Source organism: Staurois parvus, unplaced genomic scaffold, assembly GCF_062004578.1.
Source record: "Staurois parvus isolate SC_StPar_1 unplaced genomic scaffold, SC_StPar_1.0 ptg000104l, whole genome shotgun sequence".
Taxonomy (NCBI): Eukaryota; Metazoa; Chordata; class Amphibia; order Anura; family Ranidae; genus Staurois; species Staurois parvus.
In genome coordinates, this window is record NW_028317900.1 from 9,676,526 (window position 1) to 9,698,553 (window position 22,028).

The 22,028-nt window shown below is 39.7% G+C and overlaps 1 protein-coding gene across 8 annotated transcripts in view; it reads left to right on the forward strand.

Annotated features, from left to right (window-relative positions):
* Positions 1-22,028, forward strand: part of RYR3 (ryanodine receptor 3) — a 954,561-nt gene that overhangs the window by 637,788 nt on the left and 294,745 nt on the right. For all 8 annotated transcript variants that reach the window (XM_089671311.1, XM_089671312.1, XM_089671314.1 and 5 more), the window contains 3 exons: positions 6,016-6,076; positions 6,430-6,668; positions 9,925-10,006. In XM_089671311.1, the coding sequence (XP_089527437.1) occupies positions 6,016-6,076; positions 6,430-6,668; positions 9,925-10,006 (382 nt within the window). The remainder of the gene's footprint in view (positions 1-6,015; positions 6,077-6,429; positions 6,669-9,924; positions 10,007-22,028) is intronic.

A 22,028-nucleotide genomic window follows, 5' to 3' on the forward strand; every position in this document is an offset into this window, starting at 1 on the left:
TCTAGGTTAGTGTCAGGGTTAGGGTCAGAGGTCATGGTCTGAGCCAATTGTTGAGATAAAAGGGTTGGGCTGGTGCATTTTAGGTAGGATTAAAAAAAAGCATTTTTAAATTTAGTAGTGTCAGTGTGTTTTAGGTAGGATAAAGAAAGCAAAGTGAGCACTATTGTTTCTGGGCCTTACTATGGGTACAAACAACAAATAACATACAGATATGTGGTATTGCTGCGATTGTCAGGAACAGGAGAAGTGATTCTTGTTTGTTCTTTGGCAGTTGGTTATGGCAATAGCACGAAATATACCACTAACTTTTAAACAGTTAAAAAAATTTTCTTACTATTTTGTGCCAGATTTCCTTTGATAATAATAAAAAAATCAGGAAATATCCATTACCACTTACTACCAAATAAAAGACCAATTTGTCCTGAAAAAAAGTATAATTCACTTGGATACACTAAATGGGTTGTGATGATATGTCCAGTTTTTCTAACACATGTCAGAGTTGCAAAACTATGTTTCAGCATTAAAATTTGTTTTACCCTATGCCATGAAGGAGTTTATTTCCATAGTCTGAGCACAAATGCACGTTAAATATATTCTTCTGTTTGCATTGTATATAGTTGGGCAGTCCATTTTTCAATAGTGATTAAAAGATCTTTGGCATATATCTGTCCATCCTCTGATCTCCAGTTTTGCCAGGAAGGAAAGATGTGAAAAAGAAAAGCTTCTGCACATTTACTTACAGGCAGTTTGTTTCTTTACTACAATATTTGTAGAATGCTTATCTTGCTTTTGCCAGTGTCACCTAGAAAGTCACAGGTTGTTCAAGCTGGATATAGAGTATAATATTCAACAGCTGTGCATGTGTGTTTAAAAACTATTACACCAGAGTCTATAGAACAAAATCTGAAAACTAAAATGTTTCTTTTCTGCAATCCCAATTCCAGGTATTTTTTGAGCAACAAGGTGATGTGTTTGAACTTCTGCTGGGTTTATATTGTCTGTACCCCTATTGGGGAAGCTTTCCCCACATTCTGTCATTATGAAGTGATGGGATGGCTCACCAAAAAGAAAGGAGACAGCAGCAAGCACACACTTTTAGTAGAGTGGTTAAAGTGACATTAAAACCTCCCTCTTTAAATCCAGTTCAAAAGCTGATTACAGGACTGTTTTGGCGGTTTTGCTACCGCATTTATTCACTTGGTTCGATCTAAGATTATAAATGAAATAAGTGATTACAACCTTTTGTCTGTACATGCATTTAGCCAATCCTGATGTGGCTATTACCAATAATGTTAATAGCAAAGGAAAACAACTGTGCAATAAATACAGATCCAATTTATTTACACAGCAAAGAAGCTGACTACTAATCAATTATGACAAAATAAATAGTAGCCGGTATAACTTTAAAAGTAGTAATATTACAATGCAAATACAGAATTTTACCAATACAAAGAAAGACTACAGTAAAGAAATACAGAAAGGAAACATAGAATAATACGTTACGCAGACATCATGATGACTGGTCTTCCAAAGAGGCAACGGGACAAAGAGACAGAATGCCATACCTTTATACCCCCTTCCCCTACATTCCAAGTAAAGACTCACCCTTCAATAGGTTCCAATATTTTGTAATTTCTGTTCAAAGTGGGGCTCTGTGACTTGTGAGAGATATTTGCCAACTGTATAGGCAAATGTCCAGGAAGCATACTTACTTTGGAACCAGTTCCCACAGGAGGACTTATGACAATACTTCCTAGGAGGTGTTAGAAATGACGACACCAGAGCTTATTCAGCCTGATGGCCCTACAGTCATAAACCTCTACAGGAAACCTTCTTAGGGGGGCGTTGAGGTGATGCAACAAATGGTAAATAAGTTACAGGACTTGAGACCCTTAACAGAAGTTCACAATAATGTTAACAATTATTGTAGGCCTAAAATATCTATCACAAGGACTTACTTGGTATTTTGTATCTTCTTATGTGAAACATTGCCTTTTTTCCAGCTCAGTCTGTCCCCTTGTGAGCTAGGTGCAGCGTTGTGTGGTAAGCAGTGAACACAAGGGGTTTATTTACCAAAGATGGAGAGTGCAAAATCAGACTTCTGCATAGAAACCAATTAGCTTCTAGCATCAATTTTGTTCAGTTAAGCTTTGGCAATAAAACATGGAAGCTGATTGATTTCTATGCAGAAGTGAGTCTGATTTTGCACTCTCCAGCTTTAGTAAATAAATCCCAGAGAGTCCAAGTTGGCAATAACAGTATATTGTAGAAACATTCAGCAAGACAAACAGGCCTGGCGAGCAGCACATCTGTCCGGAGCCACTTACAACTGTGATAGTGATGGAACAGCGGGTTGAAGAAAAGCAGAATGCAGCCTGGCCGGTCCACACCCAAAGGGGAAGGTTTCCTGAAAGGGGTAGACGTAGTCCCTTCACTGTTCCTACTTCTTCAGAATCTTTCCCTGTTTTTAAGTACTGTCCCTGACAGGAACCTCTTTGTATGCTAGCCACTGGTATAAAGCGTGCCATTCCCAGGAGCCGGAGTCATAAATAGACTGTCTGACCCAAGATAGCCAACAAAGTCACATGGGGCACCCCCATCCAATCAGATAGTGGCCCCCTTGTGACATAGGAAATCATAGACAAACCAAGTTCCACTCAACCACCTTCCCCAGCTGCATTGATGCTGTGGTTGATCGCCACCTGCAGTTTAGACTACAGACTACACTCTGATAATTACCTCTCTTTTATGCTTTTGAGATGGCTCCTTTCTCTCACAGTAGTCTATGAAGCCACCCTTGTGTGTGCATTACTGGCTTGCTTTGTGCTATTAGACTGTGGGAGCGCTCCTCCCTGTGACTGGTGACGAGCAGCTGGAACCTGCACTGTAAGAACACAGGGCATATGCTCCACTACCTGGAAGTTGGGGAAGGGCAAAGTCTATAAGTGTTTGGAACACATATAATGCTGAAAATGTACTGTGTCATCTTTTACTGCTTGTTTAGAATGCATTTATTTAAAAACAGCTGAATATGTAATAGTACTTTAAGTATAGAAGCTCAGTGCCTTCTTGTTTCTCTGTTTTTCTTGTATTGGTGTGACAGGCATAAAAATCTCCCCACTGGAGTAACAGGCAGTAAACAAATCCTGACATTCTAATTCTAATCATGTTCCGTTCTACTAAGAAAAAAAATATTGGCTGTAGTTTGGCTGTAAAATGGATCTGTAGTCTAAACTGAGAGCACATTTATATAAATGTTCACACTCCACTGAATAACTAAGGCCCCATGCTCACTAGCTTAAAAATGATCCCCTAGCAGCTACTTATGAGTGTTTTTTTTCTGCCCCTAGAAGCCAATAGTGTTATCCTGTCTACATGCACACTATAGTAGTCTTAAAGTGTTTTTGAAGCTTCAGCTTCTAGGAGCAATAAAACAAACTTTTTTTTTGCATTTTTGGGAACTATTTGCAGGCAGAAAAAAAGCTGAATGCTCCTAAACACTGCTAAACGGTGGTAACCACTGCTGTTAAAAGCTGGTTTCCAAGGTCTTTTTTTTCTTAGCCAGTTTTTCTTTTCGGCTGCCGGTGCCTTTAACAACCAGTGAATATCTGGATGTCAAGGAGCGGGCCAGGAAGCTGGCCACTGCATCCTTAACAATGGATGACTCATCAGCTGTCGGTGAGGTTTCCCATTGACAGCTGAATGTGAACAACAAAATTGCTGGCAATGAAGATTGAAAAACAAAAACACATGGGGGCCCCCCAATCCATATAAGGCCCTTATCCGAATGGGGGGGGGAGAACGAGTGCCCCCCCTTCTGAACCATACCAGGCCACATGCCCTCAACATGGGGGGGTGCTTTAGGGTAGGGGAGCTTGCCCCCAAAGCACCTTGTTGGAACTAAATCCAGTGCCAATCACAATAAACACTTGACGTAGCACCAAATAAACGAAGCGACGCAGCCAGCTAATGATGTCAACAGGTGGCCCCCACCCCTTAATCTATTTAACAGCAGGAGGTGGCAGAGCTGTCAGACAGCGGGAGCCAACGGTGGGTGCATAAATTTATTTTGATGTTTAAACATCAGATATTCCTGTCAAAAAAATGTGAGAATGGACTGTACAACATTTGCTCATAATTGCGTGTATGTTTTTTTTAAATCAAGGCAAGGTGGTGTATGCACGAAAAAAAAAGGTTTGCACCAGTTGTCTGACATTGCTAAATAAACTAAGGGGCACAGCCACCCTTAGTTGATTTAGCAGCCAGCGTTGGGTGCGGAAATTTTTTTTTCGTTTGTTTGATTCTGTGGTCTGTGTTCATTGTGATTGATGTTAGATCTACTTCGGGGGACATTTACTTTTTGTTTTTTTGGGGGGGTTTGAATAAAGAACTTGAATTTGTAAAAAACGTGCTCTGTTTTTACTCACTTTTAACACTTCTTTGAGTAGGGGTACAACGTACCCCATACTAATTCACATGGTGGGGAGCGGGATCTGGGGACGCTTCTAGATTCTGATCAGCCCCCTGCCGGAAGACCCCCACAACCCAAGGTGCTTTGGGCAGGAGCCCCCCCATTCCAAAGCACCCCCTCATGTTGAGGGCATGTGGCCTGGTATGGTTCAGGATGGGGGGGGGGCTTTCCTGGTCTGCAAAGCTGCATTCTTGGATAAGGGTGTGGTATGGAATTTGTGGGGGATCCCACCCCACAAAAAAAATGGTGTGGGATTCTCCTCAAAATCCATACCAGACCTAAGGGCCTGGTATGGTTTGGGGGGACCCCATGCCATTTTTTAAAATTATGGTGTGAGGTTCCCCTTAAAATCCATACCAGACCTAAAGGGCCTGGTATGGACTAGGGGGGACCCCAGGTTGTTTTTCAAAATTGAATTGCCGGAAATTATTTTGTTTACACTCAGCTGTCAGCGGGGAACCTCGCTGATTGTTGAGGACATGGCAGGCGGCTTGCTGGCCTGCTACTTAACAACCAACTAAACTGCAAAATGCTAGCACACAAAAAGGAAAGACACAGGAAAAAAAATCCTCATATTGAGAGTTTTTTCCATTGTTTTTCCAGTTTTTTTTCCATCTCCTAGTGTACATGGAGCCTAAAGATTGATTAAAACAAACTTACCTTTTTTCTTTAAGAGAAATGTAGGAATAGTTTGGTGTCTCCTAACTCCTACTAAGTAACTCTTTATGAGGTCTTTGCTGATGTGGAAGATTCTGGGGTCAGGCTCAACAGGGAAGCTGATTTGCTGTTTCATTTGCTGGTTCTGCCAAAACAATCACAACAGAGACCATGTGACCAATGCCTTGGTATTGATCATGGGAACAGACACCAATTACTGTTTCAGTTTTTTAAAGAACAGTATAGGATTCATGGATCTCTATTTAGTTTTAGTTACAGTGTGGAGGGTGAGTATTCACATAACATAATATTTACCTTAAGATCTACTTTTAGAGGAATCATATTTAGGGTACTTACACATGGTACTGATGTATGAACATCAGATATTCCTGGCAGAATAAAAACCTGAGGATGGACTGTACAACATTTACGTGTATGCTTTTTTTAAATCAAAGAAAGGTGGTGTATGCATACATTTTTGTGTGTACGCACATAAAAATACTGACCAGTAACACAGATTTTTGTATTTTTTAATGATCTATATGCAAAAAAAAGTTTACGCACCTGCGTGTACAAGGCCATTAAAAGCAATGAACTGCATTTAGATCAGTAAAGAAAAATTTCTAGGCATCCCGTGTGCAAGAGGTTTTAATGTCTGTTTAAGCAATAAACTGTCCTGTAGTAGCCTAATACTTGTAACTACAGTTATATGGCCATTGTGATTAAAGTTTTTGATTCCTACTCATATTGCATGTCACTTGTGTGCCACTGTCACATTCATCAAACACAAGAATTATACAGTAGCTCGTGCAAACATTGTTCATTAACATCATGTTCTAGCAGTAGTTGTGCACAATAAGATTTTTGCTCTTCTCTTTTTATTACAGGAAGTGATTCTGCCACCATGGTGAGCTGTTTACACATTCTGGCCCAGACTCTCGACACGCGGTACTTTTTATGTGGTTTTAATATTAGTGTTGCAGTATCTTCCTTTATTATTTGAGATAATTAACTAAAATTGTTAATACATTTATTGTGTTGGGAAATAAAATATTCATCTTAATGTTATTGTTAAAAACTAGTAAAATAGAAATCCATTGTTTTAAAATCTAGTTCTTAATCTCTTAACTGTGTTAAACAGGTTTATGCCAAACTCTGGTTGCAGTCAATTGCCTTTTGACCAAAAGAAACAGTCTTGTTAATCATATAGAAAGCATCATCTGCTCATCTCATTCTATGCTTTCAATTACTGTGCGAGGAAAGCTGTAGCTAAACTTGTCTGTCTTTTCCTGTCATTTTAGCACTGTAATGAAGTCTGGATCTGAGCTGGTGAAAGCTGGAGTTCGTGCTTTCTTTGAAAATGCTGCAGAAGATTTAGAAAAGACATTAGAAAATCTTAAGCTGGGGAAATTTACTCACTCCAGGACTCAGATGAAGGGAGTCTCTCAGAACATTAACTACACCACAGTGGCCCTCCTTCCTATACTGACTTCCATTTTTGAACATGTGGCTCGTCATCAGTTTGGAGTTGATTTGCTGTGTAAGTTATTCATTTTTAAAGAGCTGGAATTCATTGACATTCCAGTGTAACACATTATACATATCTTGTTTCACATATAAAAATAAATCATAAGCGGTTTACAACCAGAGTCTGGTAATCCACAGTGTATTTGGCAACTGTTTTTGTAGATCCCAACAGTCAGTGGTGGTTCAGCATGAGGCTGGCGGTACAATGTCTGCATTATGACAGCAACAAAGATTATAAACAGACCTCAAAGCCCACACCATGTATAATTATATAACAGAAAAAAAAATTTCACCCCTACATCTATATGCAACCAACTGTTTAATGAACATTTTTATTAGTGGATTAGTTTTAAAGACATACAAAAAATGAAAAGAGGATGTATTTCCTCATGGGAGGGAATGGGTGGAACAGTAGAATGCCCTGGTTTTCCAGGAAATGAGTTGGAGCTGTGTTTGGCACTCCTCGCCCTTTTGGGCACCATTTGTTTTGCCTAGTCTGATGTTTAGAGATTTAGATATGTAGAACACAATTGTGGGTTGGCAGTCTCTGAGGAAGTTGGGATACCAATGAAACCAGTCAGACACTGTCAGACACTGTTTCTCTCCCATTGATCGTGTGGTGGTGCTTCCTACTGTATATTCCTCTTTAATGAATGGATTTTGTCTACACACAGACTATAAGTCTCTTTAATTTGAAGTCTTATGGGAGTGAGTGAACTTTTATGTTTTTTATGGTCATCTATTTAATGGCAATATGTGTGACATGTAGTTCATACACTTTAGCTGATACTGAGTGCTAGTGGTATAGAGCCAAATTAATAGTGACCACTACCAATAGCGCTCAGTATCAGCTACTGTTCTATTCACATATGTCTCCTATGGTTTATTGAGCAGCTGTGGTTATAGCCTTTACAAGCTACAAGACCTCATTTTTGGTTACCAGCGCCCAAGACGTTTGTCAATTTCTTTACGTCATACACATGTGGTTTTGGTGGTCTCTGTAGAAACCATGTGTATACATTCCTTTTCTATTAGAGATTACAGGTTACCTTGAGACCCTTTATTGGTTGGAGTATCAAGGGCTCCTGGATAATGTTTATATAATATTTACAGTTTGGCTGTGTCACCCCAGTGTGCTGGTTCCAGGTTATGGATGCAACTATTGTGTCTGGAAGATCATGTCAGCAAAAGGTCCTTTAATTGATCCTGTATATTGGCCATTGAGGATTACCTTAACTTTTCAGCAATATATGAAGCTGTTGTTGAGCCTTTCCTGAATTTCATCTGAAAGGTTTACAATTGCAGTGTTTCTATAGATGAAAAGGATGACCCATTACATCTATAATTTAATGCTTTACAGCTATTTTCATTCACTCCAAGACCAACAACATTCTTTACACAAGTATCCAAGAAACTTTTGCATCTTGAGAGAATATCACTACTGTTTCTATGTGATTAATACATCCTCTTTTAATTTTTTTTGTGATTTATATGTTTAATATACTTTCTATGAGTCAGCAACCAGTATATATTTATGCTTTAGGATGTATTCATACATTTTCCAATTAGAAGGATCACTTGTGAGCCTTATGAGCTTGTTTTTAATAGGTATATCTATGTTTTTAATATGTGTTTTGTGTTTTTAAAGCTATTCTAAAATAAAATGTTTGTTAAGCAGTTGGTTGCATACAGATATGTATTTTTTTTTTATATTTGAACTTCTGTGGAAACCCAGAAAAATAGATATTTTACATCAGTGGTAACATCTGTATTATACATGGTCTATAAGTATGAAGCTCAGGAGAACCTAAGGAGGATCTTACACTAAAATTGCAAGGTCTGCTTATTCAGCGTGACCCCCATTTCAAAAACTGAACACAAAGAAGAAAAATTCTAATGGTTAGTAATTAAGTTACCTTAACCACACTTCAGCCTACGGCACATAGCCGGGAGTGGCAGAACCTTCTGGCAAGATCCCAAGGAATGTACCTGTTTATCCAAAGCCCTCTCCTCTCTACAGCTGTCTCGTCAGTCATGCAAGTGGGTCAGATGCTCATCAAGTTCTTAGTAGTTTAATTTGCATACAGAAGGATGAAGGAGGGAAGGGCAAGAAAGAGAGAGGGAAAAAAAAGAAAAATACAAGGTCAGAGAGAGAATTTCTAAGGGGGCCTTCCCTAATTCAGAGTGATGGAGTGTAAATGTGAAAAAGTTACTGAGTATTGTAGGTATTCAGTAGACATTAGAAATTGTTCCCAGTAAAACCATATAGTCATATGTTCCACAGATTTATTCTGAAGGGCAAAAGTAAGCTGTTCAGTGCAGTGTATTTTGTTTTCTCTGGCAAACCATTGAGTAACTGTAAGAAAACTGTTGCTTCCACATGCTAGGGTCACAGGCTCTGGTAATGATTTCTGGTAATATTTTCTGGATAGAGGAATAAGATTTGAGAGGACTGCAGTCAGATCATCGAAAAAGGAGCTTTATTTTTTTGGATAAGCAAATTTTTTTAAATTCAGAAGAATAACCGTTGACCCTGATAGAACATTTCCCAGTTATTTTCTGTGAACTACTAAACCCTCCTCCCTATGTAATACATATGAGGGGAAGGGATGGTGTTTGTATTACAAATCAGGGGATCAGCCTAGGGTGACAACATGGCTCCTTATAGATACAGTACAGTGAGAGAGTCTTGTCTTTCTGGAACAGGAAATGTCTTACTGGCAGGATCACATGGTCAAAATAAAATAAATTGCTTTAGCCACCACATCTAAGGATTGGTAAACTACAATATATTACAATTTTGTTTTTGGATTTAGATACACTTTACACTTATACTAATACAAGTATAAGTAGAGAGTTACTTAAGGCAGTAACAACACAGATGTCCATTACAAATGCAGTAATTCTCCAAAAAAATAATTGACTGTATGTGATACAACAACAAAGCAGGTAGACTATACACTTTGCAAGTGCATTTTCCTCAGAGTTTATTGAACCTGGTGAAATGTCACTTTACAAAGAATACCCAGTAACATGCATATTATAAACAGTATTTTTTGCTTGCTCGTGACTAGATGATGGAAGTCAGCAGAGCCCCATCTCATTCACTAATTTCTGGGACCATTGCCTTCAATGTACAGCTTCCCTTACAAAGTGAACAGCCTTTTTACCTTTAATTAATCAACCCCCTTGTATACATTGTTTGACATGATTTTCTATTATGTGTGACAAGCTAAAGTAGGTTTATATTTTACTCTATTTTTCTTTAGTGGACGATGTTCAAGTTTCCTGCTACCGCATCCTCTGCAGCCTTTACTCACTTGGAACAGGAAAGAACATTTATGTTGAAAGGTACTTGTATAGATTTCTTCCTTTTGCAAAATGTTTCTATAAACGATGTAACTGATGTTAAGCAACCTAAATAAGATCTGCCTAGATGAAAGCAAATTGACCAAATTCAGTTCTTGAAGATGGGAGGTGATATCTGGTTGATGATACAGTCTAGGGCTTGAAGACAAACTAGGTAGTCCCCAGGACTAATTGGTATTTATACCGGTAAATCCTGGTCTGTGACATTTAATACCTCCCAGGACATAGGAAACCTGAGATGACAGTCATTCCATCAAGCCACTTTCATCTGGATTGTGTGATGATCTCGTCTTTACGTGCCTTTGAACACCCCTGGCTGACAATTCTCATGAGAAATATTCATCAGTCAGATTCGAAAACCTTGGCCTTATGCACAGTGCACTGCCAAAATACCTGTTTCACAGGGGTTTGGCAGTTTTTTTTTTCTGCCCCTAAACACCACTCTATGTTAGCCTATGTGTCCATGCACACATAGGTGTTTACAAGCATTTAGAAGGTGGGATGTTTAGGGGCAGAAATCCTAATGCATCAAAATTCCTATCAGGAGAAGAGCGTTTGGGCAGAAGAAATGCCCAACATGTGTAAACGTGCCTAAACACTAGGTGCATTTAGTGTTTGAGTGTCCATAATTCCAGTGGTCCGAATAAATTACTATTCTGGTCAATGAAATGAATGAACACCCAAACACTTGATGCAACTGAACACAGCAAAACATGGCTTTAGGCACATTTTTAACACTGCTATTCTTCTGTCTAAAGAAAAGCTTTCAGAAGAGCATAGTGTGCATGAGGCCTAAGCCAGATTGTTTTTGTTTCTCCTGAGCTGGATTGTGACTACAACTAATGAAGATCATAGCAAACTTTGATGGGGTCCCTAGAAAAATTCTGATGTCCCTTCACCCCCAGCCTCTGACTGTCAATGGTTGACAAGGCAGCTTTCACAGTATGTTTTGTTTAACCAGCAATAGAGGTAATGTACCTTGGAGACTTGAGGGGACACAGGTGAACTGGACTGGATTTTCACATTTTCTACCCCCCTTGGGCCAACTGTGTTTTGCCACTCTTACTCCAGTCAATGGATAGCCACATTTAAAAATATCAAACATTACAACCACTAATATAGTAACACAATATTCTCTATCCATGTCAACCTAGCCACCCTAGGCCGTGGCCTGTGTTGGTTATGCAGAAATTCAACCCTGCAAGTTGAGGGAGTATACCAATATCCTGATGTGGTTAGGCAGCTTTTAAAAGCTGCACTGGTGGGATGGGGTGTCCAAAGAAAAAGTTCAGGAAGAAAGGGGATTACCACAGGATTCCTTCTGCACCCACTCCCTATAGCTGTCTGGGCTTCTATGCCTCTTAGACTAGCTAGCACTAAAGATGACTGTGTGAAGCCCCCCTGCTCTCAATTGGAGTAAACATATGCATGTCAAGTCACCCTAAGAAGTTGACAGGCAGCTTTATTCTTAGACATACAGTACCAATGATCCTTGGATAGTTACATAGTTTAAAACAGGCATATGTATATTGAAGTGTTACTAAACCCACAACAGTAAAATAAGTCTGTATATGCAGTAAATCATGCTTGTTATGCACACTGTGGAACCTAAGGGATCAATCCTCTGCATTGTGTAAAAATGTTGTTTGATCCTTTCTTTTCTGATCCTTTCCTTCTTCCAGTGCCCCCCTCTTATCTCCTGATAAGACATATTGTGTGGAGACACTCTGCACATGCTCAGTTTGGTGTGTATTGCTCAGTTTCTCCTCCTACAAGTTTTAATATTTGCTCGGCTGGCCACTGATAGAAGTCACAAGACTGCTCTATCTGTAATGATTTATCAAGGTACTTCTTAAGAGCCACCTAACAGATGATCTCAGCTGAGACCTTGTATAGCGCTGTCCATTAAACTTTCTGATGATATGAACTCTGTAGTTGCTTCAATGTATGAGTGCTTCCAACATCTAATGCATGAGTTGGGCACGATTCATCTGAAAAGGTAGGAAGAACTATGTTTTAATTCAGGTACAAAGTTACCTTTGATAGAAAATGGAGTAGTGGTCTTATGACTAAAGAAACAATTGGCAATGAGGAATAGTAACTGCCAAGGCCTGGAGCTCTGAGATACATTTGGCAGACTTGATCACTGCAAGGAAGGCTGTTTTAAGAGTCAGGCTCCATAAAGAACAGTCTCAAGCTGGATAAAAGGTGCTGAAAATTAGACTAAAAGAACTAATAATAGGTCCCATTGCAGAAAGGTTGATTCCCTGGGAGGTTACATTTTCAAACACACCCTGATAAATTGGACTTCAGTGGGCATTTGTGGACCATCTAGTGCCAATTAGGGCAGATATGGCAGAGACGGGAACATTCAGCATGTTCAAACTGAGTCATTTTTCCAGACCTTCCTAAAAGAAGTCTAGAACATTATTCATCTAAGGTAGGGGAGGGTCAAATGACCTTAAAGAGGCTGATAACACAAAACATTCCCATGTCTTGTGGTAAGTTATGTTGAGTGTTTACTTGCCTTCATTAGGGTAGAGATCACAGCATTCGAGCAACCTAGGCTTGATAATATCTCCATCTCAACCTGTGTGGAATTAGTTTGAGTTCATCTGGAAACGAAAGTGGGAACAAACCCTGGTCAAGCCCCAGAATCTTCAGGGGAAGTTCTAGACTTAGGTAGAGATATGTGGAGAACCATGGCCTGCACTACCAGTACAGTGCTATAGCTATCACCACTCCCTGAAAACGAGCTGCTCTTTGTAGCAACCTTGAAAACAGAGACTGAGGAGAAAAAGCGCTGAGAAGGTCTGAGCATGGGATATTGTGTCTTTCCACAGGGCTCCTGGAAACCTGTGCTGGGCTAGAAAGAAGCTGCATAGGTTTAGGGAGATGATAAGAGATCTATTTCTAGTATTTCTCAGAACTCTGCAACCTTATTGAAGACTTCTGTATTCAGGGACCATTCCTCCCTGTCTGAGGGACAGGAATTGTTCTGCTTCATAGAATGCGCTTAAATTCCATAGGTTGGATTGGGCTCAGGCTGTGATTGGCTCCAGCTTTTGTAACATTGATTACCTGTACATTCTTCCCTCCTTGTGGCTATATGCCACAGCTGTTTTGTTGTCCATCCTTATCTGAACTGTTTAACTTGAAGGTGAATAAAATATTGAAGGACCATGAAGGCTGCTCTGATCTCCAGTACATTTCAGACAAAAATGGAGTCTTAGAACTTCCACCTCCTCTGAGCAGCAAGGTCTTTGTATCCCAGCCCTGATGGCCGGCACCGGAGGTAAGGATTGCAATGGTATCTGGAACAATGAAATTGTGTCTAAATAGATTCAAGCACAACCACCACCGTAGAAAATCCTTCATACCGTGGGAGAATAATATACGCTGTTGTAGATTTCATTTGTTTCATTCAGCCAGGAATCGTAGCTGAAATTCCTGCATTTCTCCAATGTGCCAACCTTACCATGGGTATTGTGAATGAAAGTGTGTCCTGGTACACATATTCAGTTTTTTGTTCAACCAAGCTGGCCAAACGAAAAAAAAAGAGAGAGATTACTGCACTAACACAAGCAATGTTAGTACAGTAATATCTCCCACTGTCCCTGAGAACACACTAATCTGTGATTGCATTGGCTGTGAGCATTGATCAGATGCTGGTTTTCCAGCTTGTCCCTTTGACAAAAGCTGGTCCTTAGACTAGCATCTGTCAGAAAGGCAGCTTTACACATGGCCCGATTGTCAGCTGTTTCCTGCTTTAGACACTTGGATGCATATTTCCATTGTAAACGCATTGCTGACTAAACCTTGGTGTGTACATTAACCACATCCCCGCAACCCTATAGCAGATATACTGTTGCAGCGTGGCAGGGGTGCGCCAAATCACGTGATTTATATACGTGATTTTGCATTTCCAGGTTCGCCATTCACAGCCGCGGCTGTCAATCACCGGGTCCCGGCCAGTGATTACCCGCCTGCACCCGGTGATTACCGAGAATCTCCGACGGAGAGGAGGGCTGCTTTGTTTACTAACATTCCTCCTCCCTGTTGACTCGGGCACACTGCTCTGGATGGCTGTGCAGAGCACAGCCATCCACAGCAGTGTCCTTACAGTGAAGCACCAACGCACCGCCCCCCCCCCCAATAAAACACTTTCAGCGCACAATTAACCCTTTGATCACCCCTCATCTTAACCGCTTCCTGCCCAGTGCTATTAGTACAGTGTCAGTGCTTTTTTTTAGCACTGCTCACTGTATTGGTGTCACTGGGGATATCAGTGACACCAAGTCAGTTCCCCCCAGTGTCAGAATGCCTGCCGCAGTCCCACTATAAGTCGCTGATCGCCTCCATTATTAGTAAAAAAAAAAAATTCCAGTATCTATACCGCCATTTGTAAACGCTATAACTTTCATGTAAACCAATTAATTTACACGTATTGGGATTTTTTTTAGCAAAGACATGTAGCAGAATACATTTTGGCCTAAATTTATGACAAAATTAGACTTTTAAAATTTTTTCACTGGACATGATTAACCTCCCTAGCGGTATGATTATTTCAGATTTTTGGTGCTGAAAGCGGTACCATTATTTTGCATGGAAATATGTCGTTTTTTTATTGTAGGCTGTAATTTTTAGGAATAACTCGCTGAAATCTGTCCGAACAAGAGTCTAGTAAACATTCCGGGTATGATAAAATTTGAAACACGAAATCATAAATTATAATTTAATAAATAATCATAAAAAATAATAATATAATAATAATACATTTAATTCAATAATATAATCAAACCAAAAACACTGAAATTTGAAATAGAGCTCCAAGTTCGCACATCACTGAGCAAAGTCGCAAAATCGTTTTCAGTGTCTGATGACGAATTTCCCACGAATCATCACTCAATTCTGCAAGTGGTTCTGATTTACTATTGCTGTTCTCTAGCTGATCTAAACCCGCTTTTGACCTAAAGGGACACTTTTTGGACACCATGGACCCAGTTTCCAGGCAGAAAGAACAGACAAAATGAAGGCAAGGCACAGGACAAAGCACTAGGGACAAAATGTATGTGAAATGGGTTGAAACAGCAATGTTTTGCTATGTAAAATTTGTTTGGAAAAAAATGACATTTTTATAAATTTTCAAATTTCCCGCCGCCGGTGGCGCCCATACGTCCCGACATCACAGGGACCGAGACACAGAAGCCGGATACGCTGCAGGGGACACATCGCGGGAGCGAAGGACAAGGTAAGCTCTGCAGGGACTCCCTATGCAGCGCCGCATGGTAAGCCCGAGTGTAGCTCGGGGTTACCGCTTTTGGTGCAGACATTTTACCCCGAGCTACACTTGGGAATACCGCTAGGGAGGTTAAAAGCAAAAAGTATAAAAATAGTTTTTTTCTCAAAATTGTCAGTCTTTTTTTTATAGCGCAAAAAATAAAAACCGCACAGGTGATCAAATACCACCAAAAGAAAGCTCGATTCATGGGAAAAAAAGGATGTAAATTTCATTTAGGTGCAGCGTTATATGACCACGCAATTGTCAGTCAAAAAAGACAGCGCTGTAACGCAAAAATGGCTTGCTGAGGAAGGGGGATAAATCCTCAGAAGGGCAAGTGGTTAAAGATCTTCTGTGGTAATTGAAGTTTAGCTTTTGACTATATCTAGTAAAATCAAGTGCTGGATAGGGCCTAGATTGGATTTGCTTTTCATGCTTTGCTTGAGGATTAAATACTTATTTTACTCACTGAACTGCAACTAAATGTATAACATTTGTATCATGTGTTTTTCTGGATTTTTAGTTGATATTCAGTCTCTATCATTTAAAATACACCTATGATAAAAAGTATAGACCCTCCATTTCTTTTAAGTGGCCAAACTTACAAGATCTGCAGGGGATCAGATAATTATTTTCACCACTGTACATCTACTCTCCAGGACCCATGCCTAGTGTACTGTACAGTAGGCATACCAAATGGAAGTTGTACCCCAGGACTACAAACTGAAGAATCTTTTAGAAACCCAAAAGGATATGGATGTGGAGGTACGCAACAGAAAGATCTACCAACATCATCCAGTCCCCCAGGTGAAAAGCCAGAGTTATAGACTCCATGTAAAAGGATAGTATCCAGATACTTCAGGTCTAGGTCTTTAGATCGCCTGTCTTTTTCTTCACCAGAACAAATGGAGAGTAGAAGTTGGAGAATTCTTGTTTGTAGTACTGAGCATTTAGATATACTTAATGCATATCAGTGATTTTTTTCGAGAGGCTGGCAGATTGGTCTGTACAAAGTGATTCCTGTACAGTTGCCAGTAACCTATAAAAATTTGCCGGCCATGGCAAAGAACATCTGATGACATCAATGGCAGCCTCTCCTACAAAGTCACCTGCTAATTTAATTTCCTGGAGCACAGTAATTATATGATTTCTGCTGACATCTGCTCTGAGTGCCTCTTTAATATTGTTGGTCCAGGAATAGCCCAGGCAATAGATGTCAGGTCTACATGTAAGCCGTGTACCAGGGTGGGCTCCCCAGGATACAGTGAAGTCACGAACGAGGAAAGCAACCCCAACACCAGCTTTTGCCACAACAGAATTTTACTTAGATGTGGCAAGTAAACACAACCACAAATGCTGGGAACATACAATAAATTTACATACACCCAGCCCAAAGGCTGAGATCCTTGTGCTGCACAGCACGGCGCCTTCTGATGGATGAAGGTAGAAAGTGAAGTAATTTACCTACTGGCGGGCACAAATAAGCTGCCCCACCTTACCTGTTATTACCCTAAAGAGCAGGAATCAGTGTATGGGTGTACGGTATGGGCTAGCCTGCGGTGCAGCACAACAGCTTACAATCTTACACAAATCTACAGTATTCCCCCTCCCATAACTGGTCCTGTAGCACGTGCATGAGTATTCCTTCTGAGCAAAACGCCAGTCTGGCTTGAGTTTGTAGGATTTTATCAGCTCTCCAATGTGAAATGTCACTTTAAGTGGTGGAGTCCTTTCAATGATCAGTAACAACACTTGCAGCCTGACACAAACAGAGACCCTAACTAACTAACTATCGGCCTGGACTCAGTCTCTGGGCACCAACACTGAAATGAGGTGCGTGCACGATCTTACCGAACCGGGTCTGCTTTGCATCCGCTGGTGACTCTGAAAAGAACAAATGTTGCTTCCTGGCAGCAATCTCTGGTTAGTGAGGGACGCTTTCACACCTGGATGTCATTGGATTCTCAGCTCACACGGCCCCTGCATTCAGCATCGTTCAAAACATGGCTGCAGTCTCCTCTTCCTGTTCACTAAAACCCCAACTCTGTGTGAAAACTCCACCTCTTCATGAATATACAAATATCTATGCAGTCTGAGCCTGTGTTAGAAAAACAGTGACATCTTGTGGCTAAACTGCAGAATGTCAGTCAAAACATTCATTTACTCCACACAATAATTTACTGCACACAAACAGTGTTCGAACAATGAGAGCTGTTTCCCCATCTCACATACAGAGGGATGGCATGCAGCTCCAGTGCACAGATAGGCCCTTTTCAGGTCAAGATCTGCCTTTTTGTCGAGCAGGATTTTGAAGAAGACTTCAATTGGCAGGGTAACATGATGGGCCAGTCTGACAACAGTAGTGTCAAGGAGGGGAGAATTGTTGACACTGTATGTGCTATTTTCTTCTAAGTGATACAGTTTAGTGAGCCTATTTTTTAGGCAAGGCTTCTTTTCTATTTTTATACTCTTTCACAATTACCTATTTTATTTCCTCCATAAAACGGAATGAATGACTGGATTTCTTTAAGTGGGGAAAGTACCTTCTTACTTTCGCAGGCTGTTTGACTAAATTTTCTAATTGGAAAGCCTCTTTTACAACTGTAACAAAAAGATCCACTAGGCTGAAATCAAAGCCCATAGGGCATGATTCCTCTGCTTCCTCCAAGTGGTCACTGAAATTGATCTCTGGGGCCTCCTCTGCCAGTTGACATTAGGTATAAGAAACAGGCTGTTATGGTGGCTCTCTAAGCTTTCTGATGCAATCCTGAACTGATTGCTTTATAATTCACACTACAGGTAGGTGCTGTAGAATACAATAACACAGCGGGGAGGATTCCTCTATCCTTCTCACCTTTGTGGATGGGGAATCCATTCAGTTTTTATTATCATACCGCAGACTGAAAAAATCTGATCAATGTATGGCCAGCCTTATACATGTTTTCTCTTGTTTTCTCTTATGGGGTTAAGGGACAGTTCTAACCCATTGTGCGCTGCCATGATGCCCCAGAAGAATACAGTACTTGCACTAAATAGGATAATATGACATTATATTGCTATGCAGGTTGTTGTCAAACAGAAACATATAATAAAAAGGCAGGGGGAAACAAACAAGAAGAACTAAAAAAACAGTGAAATCATAAAGCAGCAATGGCTTTGACAGTTAGTTGTGCACTCTGCACAAGGGCATTCATAGGTGAAATGGGTGAAATTTCCAACTTCTGTCATTTCTGAGCTTTATGTTTTTCACCAAGATACATAGAGCTATATTTAGAGGGTGCAATTAAAAAGGCTTAGTTTGTAGTGAATAAGAGAAGGGATTAGGACAGTTAGCAAGTACCAGCAATAGATACCTATTGGTGTTGATTTACTAACCCTAGGTTCACATATGTGCGGGTGGTGCCGGTGCGGATCCACACGAAAATCCGTGCAGCCGCACCACCCGCACAGAGAAATGCGTACCCTCAGGTGGGTGCCATTAGTTCTAATGGCATTCCACCCGCACTGGAAAATGCAACCGTACTGGAAACCGAGGTTCCCATGTGGGCTGCATTTTCCAAAGAAGTGCTGGGACTTCTTCCCTGTGTTTCACGGGCATGGGAGTCCATTCAAATGAGGAGGGCAAAACGCGGCTCTCGTGCCCGTGCAAAATGCGGCCCCACATATATGTGAACGCATATATGTGAACCGGGGGTAAAGGCACGTTGCAAGGCTCATTTGCTCCAGAGCTTAGTAAATGAGAGGAAGCTCTGCTGACTTTTATCATCCAATTATGTGCAAACAAAAATTTTGTTTTTTTATTTTTCTTGCGTGTGATTAGGTATCGTTTGCAAAGTGAAGGTTCACCTCGTTTAATAAGCTCTGGTCATAAGCTCTTTCAGAGTGCATTTGTAAAAATGAACAGTTTATTTGCCATAAGTAAATCCACCCTGATATATGCCCATATCTTTTTAAATTACTCAAAGCACCTACTGCCTTACTGATTCACACAGCGGTGCGGATTGAGCTCAGGTTTCACAGCTAATTTACACAGTAGCTGTTCACCGTTTCAAGTCAGGTTTACATCGGGTTCAGGACAGGATCAGCTCAGGATTTTATCCTGTTCATACATGTCAGGTTTAGAAACGGTTCCCATAGAAGTCAATAGCTTGTAATCCGCGCCTGAACTGGACCGCACTGCTCAGAAATTGTACATGACTCTTTTTGAAACCGCACTGAATCAGCAGTGCACTGGACATATGTGTACAGGCACTATAAGAAGCAATGTTATTTCACAATTCATACGGTTTGGATGCGGTTCAAACCACATCCAATCTGCGTATATGTGAATGAACACTTCAAATTCAGCCTGTATAGTGGTAAAGCTTGGTTTATCACTCTCTTCTAGTCTAAAATTTTTGCAGAAAATTACAATAAGGGTAGATTTATTTTTAGCTCCAAATCATATGCAACTAGTTGCCCTCAGTTCCTTCACATTTATGTCCAAAAGATGGTTCAGTTTAATGGTAAATGCCAGTACAAAAATACTCAAAAACATAATCTTCAGACTTCCAGAAAGAAAAGAGCAGTAATCGCAAAATACACTGAACAGTTAAGAAAGCACTAACATAGAATTCAGGCTTCTCTTGTACTAAAAGTCCCATCTCTAAATCCTGCCCTTTAGTCTCGCCCTTTTAGCAATTTATGTGCCTGAGGTATACCATTTTGGAGTCTCCGACTCCTCTGCATGTCACCTCCTGTTTTTGCAAGTTACTAGTTTTACTGATGAAGGAATATTCTCCTGCTTCCTAAAACAATTAATATATGCATATCATTGTATAATTTTATACATTTTAAAGCAGCATCCAAATAGATAGTGTGTGTGTGTGTTTATATACATATACGATATATTGTACATGTATGTGTGTATAAGGAATATCCCTCCCTCCTAGATTGTAAGCTCCAAGGAGCAGGGCCCTCGAACCCCTTGTGTATTGTATTGTTACTGTATTGTCTCATGTACTGTCTCCCACTATAATGTACAGCGCTGAGCAAACTTTTTGGCGCTATATAAATACTGTATAATAATAATATTGTAAATGTTTTTATGATAGATATACAATACAAGGGAAAGGATATTTTTGCAGACTTTGCTGCGTTAATCCTATTATCTCACAAATTGATGATCTTCCTCTGTATGTTGGGATATAATATTTGAAATTGTTCTGGTGACTGTTATTGAGAATTAAATGTTAGGAACTGATGTGTTGTCTTCATTTGTTTTCATGGTTATTTTGCCACCCTTTACAATCAGAATGGCTCATATTGTGCTACTTTTTGACTTGCCTTCTAGCAATTATATTACAGGAATGTGTGCATAATATGTGTTCACAACTTTGTCCTTTTGATGAATTTGAAAGGATCCCATTCAACTCGCTTGAATAGAAAATCTAGGTCAATGGAGCAAAAAATGGGCATACACTCTTTTTTTTCTTAATGTATATTAGCAAAATGTGTTAATATGAACCATGTGTTAATATGAAGCCGTCTCATTAAAATAAATTGCACTTTATCTGCATGTAAATCCAGATTATAAAGTAGTACTGCAAATGCACTATTAGTGATAAACTTAAATGTGTTCTGAGTTTCACTACTGCTCTAACCTAGTTTTACTACCAGGGTTAACATTAAATAGGAACCCCATTATATGACATTACCTGTGTTATTGAAAACAAGATTTATTGATATTTTTTATTTTTTGTTTTCAAAAAGCTTAAGTCATAGCTCGATATGGTGGGCTTCTTGCACCTTAATACAACAATATTGTTTTTACATAAACTTTTTGTTTGCATATCTGACCTATTTTAATTTATAATAGAGGAAAGTTCTGTTGGTACAATTTTATGTAGCTGAATATGACGTGAAATACTTTAGCAAAATGCTGTTTGTCTATAAAAATAAACCAAATATTTTATCATTTTTATAATGTCAGCTATGTATATAAAGATAATTAATACAAAGCGTACATTTTTTTTATAAAAAAAATGTTGTCCAAATACTTTTAGTGTAGATTAAGAAATAACATGTGATTTGAAATGTCACATACATTTTTCCTGTAAGCACAGAAAGAGTTTAATGACTACTGCAATTCAGAGCTAAAGGAAGACACTCTGGGAGTATGACAATGATGTGTAGTTAGAGAAGGTTTTTGCAGATTCGCAATTAACCTCTGTTGCCTTGCGGGGGTTCAGCTTATTAGCAAAGCATCACACAAGAGAGGGAGATTTTTAGAAACACATTCTGTCTGTGCTTAAGGTGGAGGAGGGAAATATTTATCCAGGAAATTTCACATGATAACATGTTTATTTTATTATTCCATTGAGCCTATTGTTATATGAAAAGAGACTGAATTGGTTAAAAATTGGCTTCAAAATGAAAAGGCCTTTTGATAAATTGATCTTTAAACAATTACAAGGACACAAAAACTCATTCTGAAGGGAAAATAATATACATGTGTTATTCTTTGCTTAGAAACCCCTAATAAGTAGATGTCAGTGGATTACATTATGGGTTGTGCCCTGAACATTACACTGATGTTCTGTAGAAATAGAATGAAGTGCTTACTTACAGACAATGGGGTCGTGCCTGCCGCTTACAGTGCTTCCAGCTGCTGAGTACAAGAAACAGGCGTCAGATGTTCTGACATGTCTTGTCTTCACAATACAGTATTTGCTATAGATTAAA